Raw genomic sequence first — 21,277 nt, 5'->3', positions numbered from 1 at the left:
GGGCAACTGTTTGTTGTGATTTGGCGCTATACAAGAAAAAAGTTGATTGATTGATTGATTCAAATCCATATGGTTTTTGAAAAAAATAATAAGGTCGGATACTTTTCTAATAGACCTCGTATATATATATATATATATATATATGTATGTATGTATGTGTGTATGTGTGTGTTTATAGTAACTAGTGAGGGGGGGGGGGGTTATAAGCTTTTGCATCAGCACCCTTTCGGCCACATAAACTGGGAAATTGTTTGAGTTTTTGTTTAGTTCATTTGTTTTGGTTTTTGAGAGATTCTTTTGTTAAGTATGTGTGTGTGCGTGCCAAATAAAAATTCATTCATTCATTCTTCATTCATAAAATCATTAGCGTTTATTTATTTATTTGTCTGTCTGTCTGTTAGCAGGATTACGTCAAAACTACTGCACGGATTTTGACAAAATTTTCACCACAGATAGATATTAGATAGTGGAAGACTCAATTAAATTTTGGAGGTGATCTGGATCAAGTTTCAATTTATATAGGCTTTTAAGGATCACGTCAAATCTACTGCACAGATTTTGATGAAAGTTTCACCACAGATACATATTAGGGCATGAAAGACTCCGGATCCAGATTTCACTTTATATAGTCTTTGAAAGATTATGTCAAAATGACATCACGGATTCTCACCAAATTTGCACCACAGATAGATATTAGGGCACGAAAAACACGTGTTTGTTTGTCTATATGTGACCCTGTGACAGACTGGCGTCCTGTCCAGGGTGTACCCTACCTCACGCTCTGTGACTGCTGGGATAGGCTCCAACCCCTGTGACCCTTAATTGGAGTAAGCGGTTGAAGGTGAGTGAGTGAGAGTTCTAAGCAAAATGAATACAGACATATTTTAAATCAAGTGCATACTGTCATAATGATTCACATCAATCAGTGTGATAAACTGTACAGTCAGCACTACTGCCTTTTTAAAAACACATCATTGGTCACACTCATCGTCAACCGCTTATCCAGGATTGGGTTGCGGGTCATTATTGGTTACTTGCTTTGTTTTTAAAATGTCCAAAATTATTTTACCAGAAATTATGGAGCCATGACTGTAAATTTACTTGCCCAACAGCCGAACACACATTTCGCAACAATACAAAACACACACGCACATACACACATTGATGTAAAATAGATTTTTGTTTTTTGTTTGACAGGTTATTTAAACACTTGTTGTTATTATTTATTAATTATCTTCTGTTCATTAACTCACTGATCAATTGTTTAATCCTCTCCAGAGCTGTTTGGGTTAACATTAAATGCATCAGATTATGACACTTTTTCTTTTAGAACATCTCTTTAATGTCACAATTTGTTTGAGTTTATATTCACTAATTATGTACCTCATCATGTTTATTGAGCCATGAGATTAATTCTGCTTAATTTACCGCAAATTTAAATTCAGTCAGAGGATTCACACAGCAGCATTGTGCTGGTTGCTGTAAGACACTTAAAAAAGGCATCAAAAGAAATGCATAATATATTGCAATGATCTGAAATGTACTGAGGGAAACTACAGAAGTATTTTAGCAAATCCACTTCCACGTAAGTGGTGTGATAATGATTATAAAGCAGCGCACTAGTGAATTAACGCTCTACATTCATGCAATCGGAATTAAAAAAAAACTCATGCATGTGTAACCCTGAGACACTGACCCAGCTGGCACGTCCTGCCGGTCCATCCAGGTGGGCAGAGGCACCGGTAACCACCAAGGGTCTCCTGACATGTTGCACCACGGCCACAGGGACTCAGATCACACTGCCTCACCGCTGAGGGGTTAAAAAAAGAAGTAGTCATGGTAAGAGACACTGAGTGTGCGTGATGGGGCGTGTGGGTGGGAGCAAACATGTCAGGCTGCAGATGTGTTGGTGTGGTGTATTAGTATGCAGATGCTTGTACACAACTTGTTTTCTTTGTGTTTTTTTCCTGCTCTGGTCCCTGTACAAATACCATCTGTACAATCATCTGCTGCACGAGCACAACTGATACCTCAGAGAGAGGGAGGGAGAGGATGAGTGCACAGACAGGATGTGGAGAGGTGAAAGAGAAAACAGAGCTGCCACGTCTGGTTCCACTCCTCTGAAAAGGAATTAAAGGCAGAAAAATAGCCTCTGTGAATATGACAAACTGAGTGCACACAGAAGAAAAGAGACAGACAGAAGCACTCTAATTAACACTTTACACTAAGGCTTAACCATAACGTCCATTTGTGCATGACATATGTGAACATTAGTGTTCTCATGCATGGCTCTGTGCTACAAACTGTTCACTAGAGGATCTTTTTCTCTCTCATAACCGTTTGTCATTTATCTGACCTGACAGAATAATCATTTTCAGCCTCTTGACCCTGACTATGTAATAATAATCCAGCTATAACAAATAAAGGAACCTTTAATTAATTTCTCTTATAAATCTAAATCTAGTGTGAAAACAGAGCTGCAGAGTTGTGGTTGTGGTTGACAGACCTCTCTCTCACTGTGTATTCCCTGGAGACCCCCCGCCCGCCGCTGATAAAGAGGCAAAGATAAACTGACTCTGACTGTTAGAAACACTGTGAGCGACTCCAACCACAACAAATTAAACTGTTCTTTAATTCCTCTTTATATTCCTCCTGATCTTATTTTCTCTCTTGGGATATAAAATGTTTTGTGCAGCACAGTTTATCCTGATAGGGGTGAAACCAGACGAAGCAGAACGTTGTGTGTTTACACACACACACAGCTATGACACACTAAAACCTGTATTGTGCATTCTCCACAACAGCCACGCACAACACCAGCTCTGTTCACATGATCCTGATAGGTCAGACAGCCGTGGTAGCTCAAAGAAAGCCTTTTTTTTTTAAAGCTTAAATCATGTATCATAATACACTTTTGTGGAACGCCTCCTTTAGTTTGTAGGTTTCTGTACACAGTGTCCAGCATTCTAACAAGTTGTTCAGTCACATCAAGATATGATGTCTTTTTAATCCTGCTGTATGTAGTAGGGCCTCACTGATTTATCACAGAAGTAACTCCTGTATAGGCCACATAAGGGGCACAGTCAGTGCATTCTTAGTGCTGGTCCGACGCCTGGGTAAATGAGTCAGGAAGGGCACCTGGTGTACATTTTGCCAAACTAAACATGCAGATCACAAATCGAATTTCCACACCAGATCGGTCAAGGCTCGGTTTACCAACGACCGCCACTGTTATCTCTTATCCAACGGGGTGCTTATGGAAATTGGGGTACTATTGGGCACAGAGGTAGAGACAGAGAAGGTGTCCTCAGGCAATGGGAGAGCATGGAAATTATATAGAACTGCGAACGTGAGAACGGAACATTGAATGTTGGACTGTGACTGGTAAAGGTAGAATGCTGTGTGTACAAGAGACTAAGCGGAAGAGAAGTAGGGTCAGGAGTATCTGATGTGGGTTCAAACTGTTACATCATGGTGTGCATGGAAGAAATGGTGTTGGGGTCATTTTAAAGGATAAGTATGTTAAGAATACATTGGAGGTTAAGTGGGTGTCCGACAGGGTGATGAATGTGAAGTTGGAGACTGAAGGGGTGATGATGAATGTCATCAGTGCATATGCCCCACAGCTAGTTTGTGAGATGAAGGAGAAAGAAAATTTCTGAAATGAGTTAGATGAAGTGGTGGAGAGTGTGTCCAAGCATGAAAGAATAGTGTTAAGGCCCAGTTCCACTGGGGAGGGGATTAAGTGCACATGAATTGAGTAAGTTGTTGGGCGTTTGTTGTCGTCCGCAACAAAAGTGGCCAAAAATGACAGATGTTTCAGTATGAATTACGGATATATTAATAATGTATAGCGAATATATGACAAACAGTCACGGATGTATAACACATGTATTGAAGAAACGGATCAGGCGCATTGCGATTATCATGGAGGTATTACAGATGTATTGACAATGCATTGCACACGTGTTGCGCATGCACAGCATCTGCATTGCCTTTCAGCATCATTATTCACACCAACACCACAGCCTCTGGAGCAATTGCTGGACTTGGACAAGTTGATTGGAGTAAACAAGCAGTGAACAGAGCGAGTGGTGACGTCAGCGGATCGCATCGAACGATTATAACAAGAAGGTAAATCTGTTATAAACATAGGAATAAATACAGTAACAGCTGCAGACAAGAAGGAAAAAACACGCAACGGTTTTATCAAGCCTTGACAATGCAAACAAATCAAATAATTACCTTTTTAGACAGCTCAAAATGCTTTTTGCAGCTTGTTAGGCGTGCACGCGAACGGCTTGGGATGGAGCCTCCTTTGTGATTCAGGAAGTGATTAGAGCCATTTTCAATGGCGAATTTGCAGAAAACATGAATAATCCGCCACAAAATAATTATTTTATATACGCAGCGTCCAGCGCAGAGCATGTGGCAGCCGGTAGAACAAAGAATGGTGTCCAGCTGTGAATACAGCGGGTGGGATCATCAGGACACAGGTCGTGCTGCTGCATGAAGCAAAACATGCTCGTGTCAGTGCGCCTTTATGTTGTTGGATGGCGTTTTTGGGGATCCATAACTACATCTGTACGTTTCCACAGCTGGACTGGCACTGACTGGCAGGTATGTCGATATCTGCCATGGTACTTTGGGTTCACGTGGAGTGTTTGTTGTGCATTCACAAATTGTCCACAAATCAGATGCAAAGCAGACGTAATACAATGGCTTTATTTGTGGCCACTCTGTATGCAGTTGCTGTATCTTATTTTAGTTTGTGATGTGGATGTGTTATGCATGCTATATATCCATTTTACACACTGTCCCAGTCCGCTGCCAAGCCGCAATACCCTGTCAGTTGCGGTTGTCTGTTGCGGTGGACTATATTTTTATTGTAGGAGATGCAACCTAAAATAAATTACAGACTTTAAGGTAGTGCCAGGAGAGAGTGTAGCTAGACAGCATAGGATGGTGGTGTGTAGGATGATTTTAGAGGTGAAGAAGAGGAAAAGAGTCAGAGCTCAATAAAGGATCAGATGGTGGAAGCTGAAGGAGGAAGACTGTTAAGTGAAATGCAGTGAGCAGGTGAGACAGACACTGGATGGAGGAGAAGCGATTTTGGAAAACTGGGAGATAGGGAGGAAGGTACCAAGTGCAAAAATAAAGATGAAAATAATACGTATAGTGATGTGAAAAAGTTAGTGCACCCTTGAGCTTTTACATGTTTGAATTTATTATGACACCAAAAAACAAAATTCTGGCTTTTTACATTAAAATTTAAAAAATGATGCCCTTTAAACTCACAGTGAAAAGTAATCTCTACATCATGAATTAAAAAAAAACAAAAAACTGGAGCACTGTGCTCGTAGAGCGCAAACCTCCACCAACACTAGCTTCCACACAATTCAACTGTGGAAAAAAAATTTCAAAGGTCAAAGTCCTGTTAGAAGTGGCTAAATTAAACGTGAGCAAATGCCGGGAGTAGTTCATGCACTTGAATCAAAGTCTTTTGTGGTGTTGTCAGGTTTTTTTTCACTTTTTCAGTTTCTGAATTCTTTTTCAGATCATTTTCACAGAGCATTGTTATCTTTGCTATGTACAATTTGTCATTGCGTTTTGGTACATGGTTTCCGACTGAATGAATAAATTAATTTATTCAGCACACACAGTCCAAAACAACAACATAAAACTTACAACGAAGAAAGAAAATGGATTACAATGCATTCGTGTGCCTGAAAGGGTATAGGCAGAAGCAAAGCTTATTAAGACCTACCCCTTTAACCAAAAATAAAATTATCTAGTCCAAAAGGAGTGGGGGGGAGTAAAAAAAAACAAAAAACCAAAAAAATTCCCACTTCCTTTTTCAACCACTTCAAACGCTTTATCTTAAAGGACACAATCCGAATGCTACCAAACAAATTTACATTTACAATTGGAAACACACAAAACCAACCTGGTCTCACGACAAATCGTGATTCAGCAGCACGAAATACACATTAATCTATTGGTTCGTGATATTGTGACGAAAAGCTCCTCATTTTCGTCACGGCAGCACGAATTCATTCTCATAAATTTCGTGATGGCTGCACGAAATTAAAAGTAAAGCGGGGGGCGGGTCAGTGGTGGTTATGGTTAGGGTGGGGGGAAAGAGTAAGATTAGGTTATGGTTAAGGTTAGGGTCAGGGTGGGAGTAGGGTTAGGAATAGTGATTTAAAAAAAACACTGTCACGAAAATTTGACTCATTTTGTAATGGGAGCACAAAAAAAAAAACCAAAACATGAGACTGGGCTGCACAAAACTCATCCTTCTTCAGCAGATATATTTGGACATTGTTTGAGTTCCTCCATCAGGTTATTCCATATTCTAGGGCCACACATGGAGACACAGAAACCTTTCCTGGTCGTCCGAGTGCCAGCAATTTTAAAATGATACAAGCCCCGTAAATTATATTTTCCCTCTCAGTAAAAAATTCTTGAATTCTAAAGGGCACTTGTTTATTTTTCACTTTGTACTTTAATATTTAATACTTTAACAGTCTTGAACAAAATCCATTGACTGATAACTGGAAGACAGACAGGAAAAAAAACTGGAACCTCCATCCAATTTTGGTGGTGTAGATAAATCCATAACAGAAAAATGACTCTGACAGAGGTACTTTTGACTGAGATATAACATAAAATGTACACCAAATGGGCTTTTCAATATTAAATTCAAACGTCCACAAAATCCACAATCTGGATCAGATCCTGATCAAACATTGTCAGGTGACGGTGAGTACCAGTCTGTACCTCAATTTCAAATAGTAGAGTGATTGGGCCATGTTTGATTAAGATATAATGTAAAATATACATTAAATTGGGTTTTCAATGTTAAATTTAAATGGCCACAAAATCTGTAATCTGAATCACGTTCAATGTTAAAGATAGGAATTTTTCCAAGGTCTTTCCTGACATTAACCTTTTACCTATGACCTTGAAAATTGAATCACTTCTTGCCTATCAGGATTTGAATCTTCAGTAAAACTTTCACAATTATATGAAAAACTGTGGGTTCCAGGCTGTTCATAGACAAAAAAAACTATCAGGCTTTGCAATTAGAGATGGCTGGACACAAGTGCAAGACAGTTTACTTTGGTTGTCAGCAGGGTCCAGTACACAAAAAGGCAGTTCACAATCAGCAAACAAACCAAGTACATCAAGCAAAAGGCATGGTCAAAAAAACAGGCAGATGATCAAAAAACACTAGGAGACAGGCAGGAGGAGATAACACAAGAAACAGAGCTGGAAGCAAAGGCACACGGTGCATCAATCTAGCAGAGAAAGAGTGCACCAGGTGAGGCTTAAATACACCCAGGTGATTTGCTACAAATGAGAAACAGGTGTGGGAGAAAGAACCAGAACGAGGGAGTGGCCAGACAGAGTGAAACGCCCACCACCAAACACCAAGAGACAGACAAGAGAAATAAAGACGGAGAACCCCAAGCAGAAAAGAGACCAGCAAGAAAAATCACCACAGAGAAAAAAAAATAATGCAAACTTGAATACAAAAATAACAAACATAAGCCAAATATTCAAACCCTGACACAACAAACAGGAGTGAAAACATAACCTCTGCCCAACTTCATTTCTTCAGACCAGTCAGGGGATGGATGCATGAACATTTCCAACTGATTATGTACTGGACTTCATTTACCTCGGTTACTAAGAATTACAAACATTATAGTAAATCTGTCTGGGGGTGGCTTCCCAGAAATTAAGTGACTGCACAAGAAGGTGATGAGGGAGGAAAGCCACCAAGATGACAAGACAACACCGAAGATGTCATCGGCTTCTGTGCTTGCAACTGGAGAAATTGTGCATTGTGCAAGTTTTGCAAACTGCACCAGTTATTCAGCTTCACGGAGAAGGATTTTCATACAGATTAAATCTAGGCTTGCATCTCTCATGTGACAAACTGTAGATGAACTTTCAATTCTTTTAAAGAAAATCCTTCTCTATACTATTTCGAGCAGTGGTGGTGGCCAAGAGGTTAGTGCACCTGGTTTCAGTGTAGAAGGTTCCCGTTTTAAACCAAAACCCCTCCCATATTTCTCCGTGTAATGTGGAGTTGGATCTAATGTGGTGACCCCGAGTGAAAACAAGGGAGCAACTGAAGGGACTTACTTACTTCTCTATACTACTTCATAATGAAGCTGAGTAACTGGTGAAGCAAAATGTGCACTATGCACCATTTCTCAGTGGTGCACAAACTTTTCCACATCACTGTATATTGTACTATCTATAAGACGAGTCATTTTTAAAGAGTTTGAGAAACACTTCAGTTATACCCCTGTCACACCTTGATGATTTAGCCAGTGTATACCAAGAGCATTAAAACACTTGCGTAGCAAGTTAGCAAGTTATGGGTAAGTTTAGTATAAGTTAAGAGCACATTGCTGATATACGTCGTAAAACGGTGAGTACCTTGGAATATTTTGGGTATGCACAATATTTCGATGCAGGCCACCATATGGCTCTTACGTCCCGCGTACACGGGCCATAATTTGTAACTTATGCGATTGTTGACACACGTGTCTTGTAAAGTTACTCATAAGTTGAAATACGTCCACTGATGCTGTCCATTGATTGGGTGAAAAACTGAAAGCTGCAGTCCTCATGCGAACAGTTCAGACTGTTTCAAATATTAAAACCATTCACACACGGTGTAAATATAAAGTCTTAATCTGACCTGTTTGTTTCAGATTCATCATCACAGCCTGATGAAAATCACTTAAAGCATCCTGATTTTGTAAAATGACATCTGAAAATCCTTTAACTTCATGTCATGGCTGAAGAAACGTAGCTTTTTTAAAGAAGTCCCTCCATGTTTTGTGCATATCTCAGCCTGAACCAGTGGACGCTGCTGCTTTGTGCCACATGAAAATTATTTTAAAAGCTGAAAGAGTCACAGCGCCACGTCATTTGTTCACGTCAGCATTTACCACAGACATCAGCCAACTCTTCAGCATTCTACATGCAATGAACAGAAATTCTATGATTCACTAAGACAAAAATAAAATAAAATGAAATTTAAAAAATGTTAAATTACTCTGTTTACTCCGACCCTCATCATATTGTGCCGTATAGATCTGGACCGCTCAGTGGAAACGGGACTGTCACCATACGCTGCCTAAATCTTCATGGTGTGAAAGGTGCATTAACGTTTTCAAGGTATCCAGCATATTCAGCGCATTTTTCATACATCTGCATACGCTGGCTAAAGCGTCAAGGTGTGACAGGGCCCTCAGAATATGATATTAATTAAAAAAAAATAACGCAATGCTAAAATACCCTCAGCCATATGAGCATGTACCTTTTAACAGCGTATGCAGGAGGGCGTGCGTGTGCGCATACATTCTTCTTCTTCTTTGTCTTTCGGCTGTTCCCGTTAGGGGTCGCCACAGCAGATCAATCGTTTCCATCTCACCCTGTCCTCTGTATCTTCCTCTGTCACACCAACCACCTGCATGTCCACTCTCAGCACATCCATGAACCTCCTCTTTGGTCTCCCTCTTCTCCTCCTGCCTGCTGGCTCCATCCTCAGCATCCTTCTCCCTATATACCCTGGGTCCCTCCTCTGCACATGTCCAAACCATCTCAATCTCGCCTCTCTGACTTTGTCTCCAAACCGTCCCACCTGAGCTGTCCCTCTGATATGTTCATTCCTAATCTTGTCCATTCTTGTCACTCCCAAAGAGAATCTCAACATCTTCAGCTCTGCCACCTCCAGCTCTGCCTCCTGTCTTTTTGTTAGTGCCACTGTCTCTAAACCATACAACATAGCTGGTCTCACTACTGTTTTGTAAACGTTCCCCTTCACTCTTGCTGATATTCTTCGGTCACAAATCACTCCTGCCACCTTTCTCCACCCACTCCACCCTGCCTGCACTCTCTTCTTCACCTCTCTACCACACTCTCCATTACTTTGAACAGTTGACCCCAAATATTTAAACTCATCTACTTTCACCACTTCTACTCCTTGTAACTGCACTATTCCACTGGGCTCCCTCTCATTCACACACATGTACTCAGTCTTGCTTCTACTGACTTTCATTCCCCTTCTCTCCAAAGCATATCTCCACTTCTCCAGACTAGACTCAACTTGCTCTCTACTCTCAGTACAGATCACAATGTCATCTGCAAACATCATAGTCCACGGGGACTCCTGTCTGATCTCATCTGTCAACCTGTCCTTCACCACTGCAAACAAGAAAGGACTTAGAGCTGATCCTTGGTGTAATCCCACCTCCACCTTGAATGAGTCTGTCATTCCGACTGCGCATCTCACCGCTGTCACACTATGTCCTGTACTACCCTAACATACTTCTCTGCCACTCCAGACTTCCTCATACAATGCCACAACTCTTCTCTTGGCACCCTATCATAAGCTTTTTCTAAGTCCACAAACACACAATGTAACTCTTTCTGTCCTTCTCTGTACTTTTCCAACAGTATTCTCAGAGCAAACATTGCATCTGTAGTGCTCTTTCTCGGCATGAAACCATATTGCTGCTCACAGATCTTCACCTGTTTTCTAAGCCTAGCTTCTACTACTCTTTCCCATAACTTCATGCTGTGGCTGATCAGCTTTATGCCTCTGTAGTTACTGCAGCTCTGCACATCACCCTTGTTCTTGAAAATAGGAACCAGCACACTTCATCTCCACTCCTCAGGCATCCTCTCACTTTCCAAGATTTTATTAAACAAACTGGTTAGAAACTCTACTGCCATCTCTCCTAGACATTTCCATGCCTCCATTGGCATGTCATCTGGACCAACTGCCTTTCCACTCTTCATCCTCTTCATAGCAGCCCTCACTTCTTCCTTGCTAATCTCTTTTACTTCCTGATTTACTCTCACCACATCATCCAGCCTTTTCTCTCGCTCATTTTCTTTATTCATCAACTCTTCGAAATATTCCCTCCACCTTCTCAGCACACACTCCTCACTTGTCAGCACATTACCATGTGCATCTTTTACCACCCTAACCTGCTGCACATCCTTTCCAGCTCTGTCCCTTTGTCTGGCCAATCGGTACAAGTCCTTTTCTCCTTCCTTACTATTCAACTTCTTGTACAGCTCGCAATATGCCTTTTCCTTTGCTTTTGCCACTTCTCTTCTTGCCTTACTCCGCATCTCCTTGTACTCCTGTCTACTTTCTTCATCTCTCCGACTATCCCAAAACGTTTTCGCCAACCTCTTTCTCCTTATGCTTTCCTGGACCTCTTCATTCCACCACCAAGTCTCCTTGTCTTCCTTCCACCGTCCAGATGTCATACCCAGTACTGCCCTAGCTGTCTCCCTCACCACATCTGCAGTACTCTTCCAATTGTCCAAAATTGCTTCCCCTCTAACTAGTGCTTCTCTCACCTGCTCGCTAAATTTCACACAACAGTCTTCCTCCTTCAGCTTCCACCATCTGATCCTTTGTTGAGCTCTCACTCTCTTCTTCTTCTTTACCTCTAAAGTCATCCTACAAACAACCATCCTGTGCTGTCTAGTGACACTCTCTCCTGCTACCACCTTACAGTCTGTGATTTCTTTTAGCTTGCATCTCCTATAAAGAATGTAGTCCACCTGTGTGCACCTTCCTCCACTTTTATGTTACCCTGTGCTCCTCCCTTTTCTTAAAGTAGGTATTCACCACAGCCATTTCCATCCTTTTTGCAAAATCAACTACCATCTGTCCTTCCCCATTCCTATCCTTGATACCATATCTACCCATTACTTCCTCATCACCTCTGTTCCCTTCACCAACATGCCCATTGAAGTCTGCTCCTATCACCACTCTTTCATGCTTGGGCACACTCTCCACCACCTCATCTAACACACTCCAGAAATCTTCTTTCTCCTTCATCTCACAACCTACCTGTGGGGCATATGCACTGATGATATTCATCAATAGGAAATGCAACATCACTTGGCCAACTCATGCAGTAGCGCCAATATACTGCCCTGGTGGACAAACCCCAACATAAAATGTGACCTTTTGATCCTGAAAGTAGGCCAAGGTCAGCTACCTTCAGTGACCTGCAAGTTCATTATCCTGAGATTACACCCTGTACATGTAACGTTGTGACAGCAGACAGAATGGATGGAGTGTGTAGAAAGAATGTGACATTTGACCACTTAAAATAGGTCAAGGTTAGCCATCTTTGAACTTGCTCAAGGTTTTTGTCCCAAGAATGTTCCCTGTGAACATTCCCTGTGAATTTGAAGACCCTGGCAGTAATAGAACTAGACTTATACTGAGCACAGACAGACAGACGGAAGGACGGACGCAAAGTCTTCGCAATACCTGATAACCATATTTTGGCCTCAGGTAATGATAGTCGCTCAAGTACCACTAGCGGTCCACAGACGACTGTCTGAGAAAGGCTGCATTAAACCAATAGCCTTGACAAAAAAAAAAAAGACATCCAATTCATACCATTTGTCCACAAAAAGGCTAAAATAAAAATCTAAATCAGCCACTTTGAAATGATATGCAATCACAGTGACATTTCATTATGCAGTTTGATGAAAAGCAGTGAGTTTGGTGGGTTTGTTTAAAGGTGTTAACACCAACACGGATTGCAACAGAATTTGGACATTTCACAATGAAAAGCAAAGACTGGAGCTGGGGACAGAAATTATGATGCACAAAACAGACGAAATAACTATGAATAGAAGCAAGTGAGCTCAGTATGTCCAATAGAGCAGTGGTCCTTATGACACCCTGCACTGCCTAATTTCCATTTCTCTACCCACATATAATAAGCCAAATCAGGGGTTTTCTGTTGTTTGATTGAATCAGTGGGTTTGATTTGACTAATCAGGTGTCGCTGAAACACAAGGTAGTGTCTAATGTGCAGCAGAGTGAGATCCATTGCAGGGATCATCTTGTTATTTGCCAGGGTCACTGTCTGTACTACTCATGGAAACAAAGCCCCGACCTCCAATCTTGTTAAATGAAGCAAACATGGAAATGGCAAATCTTGCAGTATCTTCAATGGCTGCTTGAGGCTGGCTCTAAAAACAAGTTACTCCCCGTAGAACCACATGTTAAAATATCCAACTTTATAGCAGGAATAAACATGTTTACAGCAAAAAAAAAAAAAAAGAGTTTTGGTCTTTCGAGGTTGTTTTCCCCATGATAACTGTAGGAGAGTTCTTTTTACTTTTTATAACTCACCAGTTTAATATATTTTAAGTGATAAAGTTATGAATAATTCAGGGTGGGTCAATTTGAGTGCGCCTGTCCTGTCTGAGCATTTTATAACAAATATCTGAGATAATTTGATTTTTGTACTTTCGAACGATCTAAGAGGTTTATGCTCCAGTATTTCCATTGAGTGATATTTCCGTGTTATGTCCTTTGTATGTTAACAACGGTTGAACTGTTAGCAGGTATTTGTAGCTTCCAGACATTAGCTCCACTGTGACTCCATGGTTACTGAGATCATAATTTTTAATACCTGCATACAAGCCAATGGCCATGAAAACCACCACCAAGTCCATGAAAAACATGCGTTGATAAAACACCCGAACCAAGGTTAGCCTGTTAGTTTGAGCTTGGTCTGTAACTTTGAGATGGGAGTGTGTTCAGTTTTCATTCAAACCACCAAGGTCAAGTAAAGTCTTGCCCACACTCCACCTCTTTACCCATTTATTGGTTGGCCAGTGGAGTAATGGTGACATCCAGAATCACACAATTTGAGCTTCAAAACTGCTGTCCAGAAAACCTATAGGTGACAGAGTTTATGATGGCAGCAGAGTTCTTAAAAAAAAAATCCAGTGACACACCAGCACTACTTTAGTGAAAACCAGGGGTCAGTCGCTTTTGAAGGCATTATAGACACACACATACAGACAAACAGAGGCAGACAGAAGGCAGGACAGGTCCCTGATTGTTGTTGATGCGGTTTGTGTTCAGGCTAATTTAATTTACTCTCCTGGATTGATTACAACCACTTAGTGGCTTTGATCCAATAACAACCAATCAAGCACAATTTCACACTGTTAGTCCCCTGAGTGTGTGTGTGTGTGTTTTTATTGACAATCACCGTCTGCACAAGTGTGTCCAGTCCAGCCCTGAGCACAGACACAGCTGAAGCCTGACTGGTCTTCCATGCAGGTGGCACCATTTGAACACGGCGATGACAAACATGCATGTTCCACTTGTGGGAGGAGGAGGATGAGGAGAAGAAGACACAAGTAAGAGGGAACAAAAGCAAGAGAAACAGTGTAAAACCTGCACCGTGGCGTACAGTATCTCCTTCCTCTGATGAGGGCTAACGATTTGCCACACTAACTGAATCAACAACACACACACACACACACACACACACACACACACACACACACACACACACACACACACACACACACACACACACACACACACTCCAAACTGATCAATATGTGTGCATTCATTAATTTTCAAGTAATTAACAAACATTCACAAATGTCCAAATCTGAAACGTTGAAGTTACTGATCAAATCATGATATCAATGTAATTTAATGCGCTCTTTCTCTTAACCGATATTTCCACCACAAGGACAGATCCTAGATAAGGAAGAAGAAATAACAATACAATAACAATCTCTTCTATTTTATAAGAATTTATGATTAGTGTTATATTCGAGGTGTGCTTCTCCCAGTCCAATACACATCTCGACACAGGGGCTGCAATACGATTCAGGATCGATACTTTTTATTATGGTAAAATTCAGTTCAGTGCGATATGATGCAAGCCAATTTTTTTGTTGAGTGTAGACATTCAATGTCCATGATAAATTAGAATAAGCCAGAAGTGCCATTGGTTACCATCAAATACATATTTCAAGAAAATCCATCCAAGAAAATGCGTGTAATTGGCCCAAAAACCCATTGAAAATGATGTGATTTTTCCAAGTAGAGAAATTACATCATATGCGTGCCATTTTACCCCTTTAGCGCCCACCCTCAAATGAGACTGCAGTGCCCTATTGGCCTCCAGATGGAATAATTAAAGACAGCATTTTGTTGTTGTTGTTGTTTTCCCAAAAAAAGACAATTTCCTATATGCTCTAAAAATATTGCAGTGTTCATCTACAAAAATAAATAAATGAATTAACTAAAATGTTTTTGTGTTATTAGGTAGCCAGATTTGTATTTTTTATTTTTTACCTCCATTCTACTCAGAAATGTCTATGAAAATATTTATCTTCATTTTCATTTTGTGAAGTTTTTTTCCTACCAGGTTTTAGAGCTTATTTCAAGGGCCCGGTCAGACAGCACACAATGATAGCTGAACAAAGGAAAAAAGTCACAAATCGTCGAGAAAAGGTGGGAGAATGGCCTCTCTCATCACCGAAAAGCCTGCAAGAGTGCATAAAGGAATGGAGCACAACCAAAACTCACAAAAGAAAAACGATGCAAACAGCGACCTTGACGCTTTAAACAAAATCAAAACGAAACATTCATGATGACGTGACTTATGGCTCCTTCACACATAGTGTGAAGTTTGGATGAAAATGGCGAAACAGCGCAAAACACTTCGAAATTAGCGCATCAAGAAACATTGTGCCAATGGGCAGGCATGCACGAACCGGTGTAAGGGTTCGTGTGTGCACTTGCTCACTGCAGCACGTCGCCACAGTCATATTTTTATTTATGTCCACTTGATAACAGCAAACAGACACACATGCATCACAGTGGGCAGTTGTTTGTCCATGTCTGTCCAAACACAGTATGTGGTGTCCAGCTGGGATGTCCAGATCCACAGATTTCCAAAGCCACTTCAGTGGGAGGACACACCTCCTGTCATCTCAGAGCACAGACCAAAGCCACACTCATGTGGGACTTAGACAGATTTCTCTGCGAGTACGAAAGTGATGGTTTGCAGTTTGCTGTTTTGCCAAGAATGCAACTGACCACATATTTTATAAGTGCCATGCGAGTGGTGTTAGATGTTTGTGCGTGTCACCTGGAATTTAGCCAGCACCTGCTGCGAGAGGGTGTGATGGGTTCACACAGCGCACACTGTCTTTCAGGCGCTTGTGTGCACAAATAGTTGTAGCAACAGGTGTATGAGGCGTTGGAGGCAGCTACGATTTTACACATATTGCATACAATTCCTGCTTCATGCGCACTTCATGTGCAATTCGACCACATTCGTACTATGTGTGAAGGGGCCCTAAGATGTGTTTGCATGAAGACTGGGACAAAATAACACCTAAAATGCTTCTTTGCTTGGTATCCCCAAAATATCTTTTAAGTGTTATGAGAAGGAATGGCAACATTACAAAGTGGTAAATGCTTTAGTATACCAACTTGTTTTGAATGTGTTGCAGGTAGGGGTGTCGGAAAAAATCTATTCACGTCCGAATCGTGATTCTTATTTATTACGATTCTGAATCGATCCAGAATGTCCAAGAATCTATTTTTAAAAAGCATTTTTTAAACATTTTCTTGCTTACTCGCTGCGTGTACTGTTTGTCAGGCAACGGCTTCCGTACTACAGCGTCCCCGCGAGGGGGGGGTCCGGCGTGCTTCAAACACTCGTGAGCTGCAGAGTTCAGTGGCTGTAGCTTAGCATGGCGGACGAAGAGCTAATTCAGCCAGCACCATCTTTGCTGAAGGCAAATGTTTGGGCGCATTTTGGATTTTATTATTTGCTGCGTAAGAAGGAGCTTAATATGACTTATGCAGTGTGCAAAATCTGCAAAATGAAAGTCAAGTACTTCGGAAACACTTCAGCTCCGCAAGCCCACATGCTACGCTATGACCCGGAGCTAAAAGCAGCGGAGCAGCGGTATCTGCTGACTACTGAACAGCGCTTCGCTAAACTGCCAGCCACCTCCAAACGCGCAAAGCAGATAAGTAAATTTACATCTTGAATCACTTGATTAACCTTGTAAAGCTGCATTTTCTTAAACATAAACATTTTTATTTCTCAGAGCTCTTTGAATCGAAAATCGATTCTGAATCGAATCGTCACCCCAAGAATCGGAATCGAATTGAATCGGGAGTTGTTGAACGATTCACATCCCTAGTTGCAGGTCTTAAATGCAGGAATCGATATATATTAACAAATGAAACAAAGTTGACCACCCAGTTCATATTGTTTGCAGTTAAATAAATTCATTGCTTTTTTCATAGTACCCCAACATTTTCTGATCTGGGGCTGTACATTGTGGTTTCCATCAACACCCGACATTCATCGCTCATCAGTGATGGAGTATTTCAGACTCAAATGCTCACACATTCATTGCATTTCATCATTTTATCCTGTATGGTAGAACATATGCTTTGGACACTGCAAATTGTGTTTTCAAAGCTCTGCGTTTCTTGATCGCTCAACTTTCAGCAGTGGACAACATCAACATGGACCACATCAGGTACAGTACGGCTTGCTTACGTAAACTGCACCAGAGATCAAATGTGTCTTCACACCCCTCCGACAGGCAGCCAGCCTGGCCTCATGTCCACAGCACCTGCAGGTGCAGGATCTGGTTGTCTTGACAACAGGTTTGTCTTTACAACAACGTGTGTACACACGCACATCCCAGCCACAAACAGCTGGAATGTGCGTAAAAAGTTAATATAGCTGATAAAACATTCTTGCCACTATTCACCCTATTGACGTATCCCATAATCCCTTGCGTGCCAGAGAGTCGCTGCAGTTAAACCATATAGATGACAATTGTAAATGAATATTATACTACAAAAATGTAATTTTTTTATGCTTTTCATCACGTTAATAAGAAACTGCATGCATGATACCCTGAAAATTTGCTAAAACAATTAGAATGAATAATCCATGTCCGCTACGTTTAATCTGCGTGGAATTTAATAAACGCAAACTGAATTTCAGACATCTTATATATATATATTAGTCTGGAACAAAGAGGACAAACAGTGTTGTAAAGAACAATAATCAAGACAAAGAGGAAACTTCACTTTCCCCCAGAACATGATCAGGAAGCAAGCGTAGCTCACAGCAGCTGCCATTGAAAATAATAGAGAGACAGCCTGTGATTCTTGCATGTTTACATAAAACGCAATAACAACGTCTAAAAAACCCAGAGAATACATTCATGAGAGTTTTAGGCACAATATAAAAATAGTTTTATGTTGCGATGTTAATGGTGTTGTCCGTGTACAGCGGTTAAAGCGCAGCGTGATCAGAGCATCTCAATGCAGTTCTCAATGTTACTGAGATCTCGCAGCGCGGCGACCTCTCTGAGGTTTTGCGGGATTTGAAACGTCAATAGGGCGAATTGTTTCTGTATGAAAACACTGCTTTTCGTCCCACACATGGACGACTCACGTTCAGCTCATCAGATCTTTAATGGAACACTGACGGTAAGGGAACTACGCAAACGATAAGGAACCATCAACACATTGGGATTCGTTCACATTTTTCAACACTTCGAAAATTCTGGCGAAGCATCAGCTACAGGAACGAAGCTGGATGACGGTTAAACGGTGTCAACGTAAGTCAACGCATATCCAGATTTCTTGTTTCCTTTTGGCTTTGGTGTCCTTTGTTAGTGCCATGTGACCGGGGCTTAAGGCAGAACAAATTGCAAGATGCAATTTCAGTTTTACAAGCACACTGTTTATTTTAAAACCACTACCAACCTATGTGGATCAGTAAAAAAAAAAAAAACTGAATAATTGTGTATACCAACATCTTGTAAGTTATCACCTTACAAAAATGTAAATGTGCAAAAACCTTTTATGCTGAAAATCCTCTTCAACTTCAGTTTTTTCCCCCAAATATGTTTTTAAATACTAAATACCTCAATAATAAAATCCCCTTTTCTGTTGTTAAGTTGTGTGGATTGTGAAGCTGCACTCACCAATGTCACAGTTTCGTCCTCGAAAACCTTCCTGGCACTCACACTGGTACTCATTTGGTTCTGTGTTGGTGCAGGTTCCACCATTTTTGCATGGCTGGTGAGTGCCACAGTAGTTCAGATCTGACACACAGGGATTTAGACTTTTGTTTACTTCACATGGAACACACACAGCAGACACAATAATTATACAGGGAAGAAGAACAGCAAGAGATGAGGAGGTAAAGGCACCTTGACACTTGCACACATTGGCACACTTTCACATTGTGCCAATGCGTCCCGGTTGACGCCACACTATATAAAATAATAATTTTGTAGCTGATGATGCATGTGCTCTCAGAATTGATTCTTTGAGCAACGAGAGAACTTGGCTGATGAAACCGTTCTCTCGTTGCTCAGAGAATCACAGAGAAATTATCTATAGCTGCAGGTTGTCTCGTGCGCATCGTGTGGTGGAGAATGCATTTGGAATCTTGTCTTAAAGGTAATTATTCATAATATATACGAGGTCTGTGAGAAAAGTATCCGACCTTTTTATTTTATGCAAAAAATATATGGAATTGATTCATATGTTTTTACGTCAGCCAAGCTTGAACCTTCGTGTGCATGCGTGAGTTGGACATCTGCTTTTTTCCGGCAGATTTCACTTTTAACGAGATTTTGTCATGGAAAGCCGCACGGAGGCTTCGCGCGTCATGACGGATTCGCTGATGGAGCGAGACAAAGAACACCTCCGTTTTTGAGTGCCCAGCTCTCCACAATTTCTCTTATACTCACTCGACTGGTAAGCCACTGAAAGCCGAGATAGGCATGTTCCAACTTGTCCTCTGACACTCCAAAACGGAGGTGTTCTTTGTCTCGCTCCATCAGCGAATCCGTCATGATGCGCGAAGCCTCCGCGCGGCTTTCCATGACAAAATCTCTTGTTAAAAGTGAAATCTGCCGGAAAATGGCTGATGTCCAGCTCTTGTGATAACCAGAGAAATTGCACACGATGGTCCCAGAGCCATACAGCGATCCGTTTAGAAATGAAATGGTCGTTTCTGCCTGTCGATCGCGACTCGGAGCGCAGCGCGCCATGCGCCATTGTGGGCCGTCCTTAAACACTCCTTAAACACTCCTGTGAAGCCCATTAAAATTTTCACTGAAAGCCATGTGAATTTTGCGAATGGTTTCCAGCTGCCTGTCTCTAACAGTTTCTGAAAAAATTCTGATGGAACAAAACCCAAATCATTCCGCCATTTCCTCGCAATGAAAAAACGACGAGAGGGGTGGACCAGTGCTCACTCAAAGCCTGCCCACAGGTGAATGACGCAACCGACAGGCGTGAAAAAACTCACGCATGCGCACGAAGGTTCAAGCTTGGCTGACGTAAAAACATATGAATCAAATCCATATATTTTTTGCATAAAATAAAAAGGTCGGATGCTTTTCTCACAGACCTCGTATATTATAATGGATTGGTAAAACAGTTTGATTTTCATTCCTTCTTATGAGTTCGCTCATGTATCTATAAAGTTATGTTTATTATAGATGTAACATCATTCAGATGCTCCGAACAAGTTCTGCAATGTTCATGACTACTTCACGAAATTAATGCGTGCCAGAATTTTTGAACATTTCAAAATTTTCTTTGCACCCTGGCACATAGCCGTGCACAGTTTACAACGGGTTTACTCACTGGCACGCAATCTTGTGTGCCAGTGAGTGATTAGAACCACTGCCAGATTCGTGCAAGTGTCAAGGTACCTTAACTCTGGTTCTGTTTCACTGTTTCAAATGCTGCAGTGAGTAAATCCAGGTCGGGCCAGCATGCCGGTTGTGTAGGTCAGTAGCTGCAGGCTAAGTTGTTTCCTGTGTTAAAGCATACTGAAGCTTTGCTTTCTAACAATCTCCTCTTTGCTCACAGACTCTTTGTTTCACCGCAGCCCTTCACAGGCCCATTCTGAATGCAGAGAAATAGTTTTAGACCCCACCTGGCAAAGCAGCACCCAGCCCAAGCCTACTCACATTCCCCGTACCCAAGACTATCACATTTCACCCAGACAATACACCATCCCACAAGCACTTGTGTCTCACCCAGATCCTAGCTCCCACACTGAGATGGAGGTGGGAGGTGTGGAATACACACTGGGATAATGTTGGAGGAACATTGTCACAGTGTTGTGGGAAAAGCTGAAGAGGGTAAAGTGAAGCAGTCTAGGATTTGTCTCTTATCCTCTAGAGATCAGAAGAAAGAAAAAGAAGTAAGTCCTCTGGCCCATCGGTGCCTGTGTGCTTATTGTTGGATTCTGTAGTGTGAAGCAAATGAGAGTCTATGACTCCTCCTGGACAGGATGCCAGTCTGTTACAGGTTACTTCCCCAGCAAAGGCCTGTACCCATTTGCAGTTGGGTGGACTGGAACAATGCAGATGA

The 21,277-nt window shown here is 41.4% G+C and overlaps 1 protein-coding gene across 1 annotated transcript in view; it reads right to left on the bottom strand.

Annotated features, from left to right (window-relative positions):
• The window catches only part of LOC117508550 (protein jagged-1b), a 266,488-nt gene that overhangs the window by 24,379 nt on the left and 220,832 nt on the right, over positions 1–21,277 (bottom strand). Inside the window, exons 7-9 of the mRNA XM_034168334.1 lie at positions 18,865–18,984; positions 14,079–14,192; positions 1,697–1,810 (exon numbers count right to left, since the gene is read on the bottom strand). Of these exons, the coding sequence (XP_034024225.1) occupies positions 1,697–1,810; positions 14,079–14,192; positions 18,865–18,984 (348 nt within the window). The remainder of the gene's footprint in view (positions 1–1,696; positions 1,811–14,078; positions 14,193–18,864; positions 18,985–21,277) is intronic.

This window comes from Thalassophryne amazonica, chromosome 4 (genome assembly GCF_902500255.1).
Source record: "Thalassophryne amazonica chromosome 4, fThaAma1.1, whole genome shotgun sequence".
Lineage (NCBI taxonomy): Eukaryota > Metazoa > Chordata > Actinopteri > Batrachoidiformes > Batrachoididae > Thalassophryne > Thalassophryne amazonica.
Note: the sequence above shows the minus strand (reverse complement) of the source record. Positions and strands in the feature narration are given on the sequence as shown.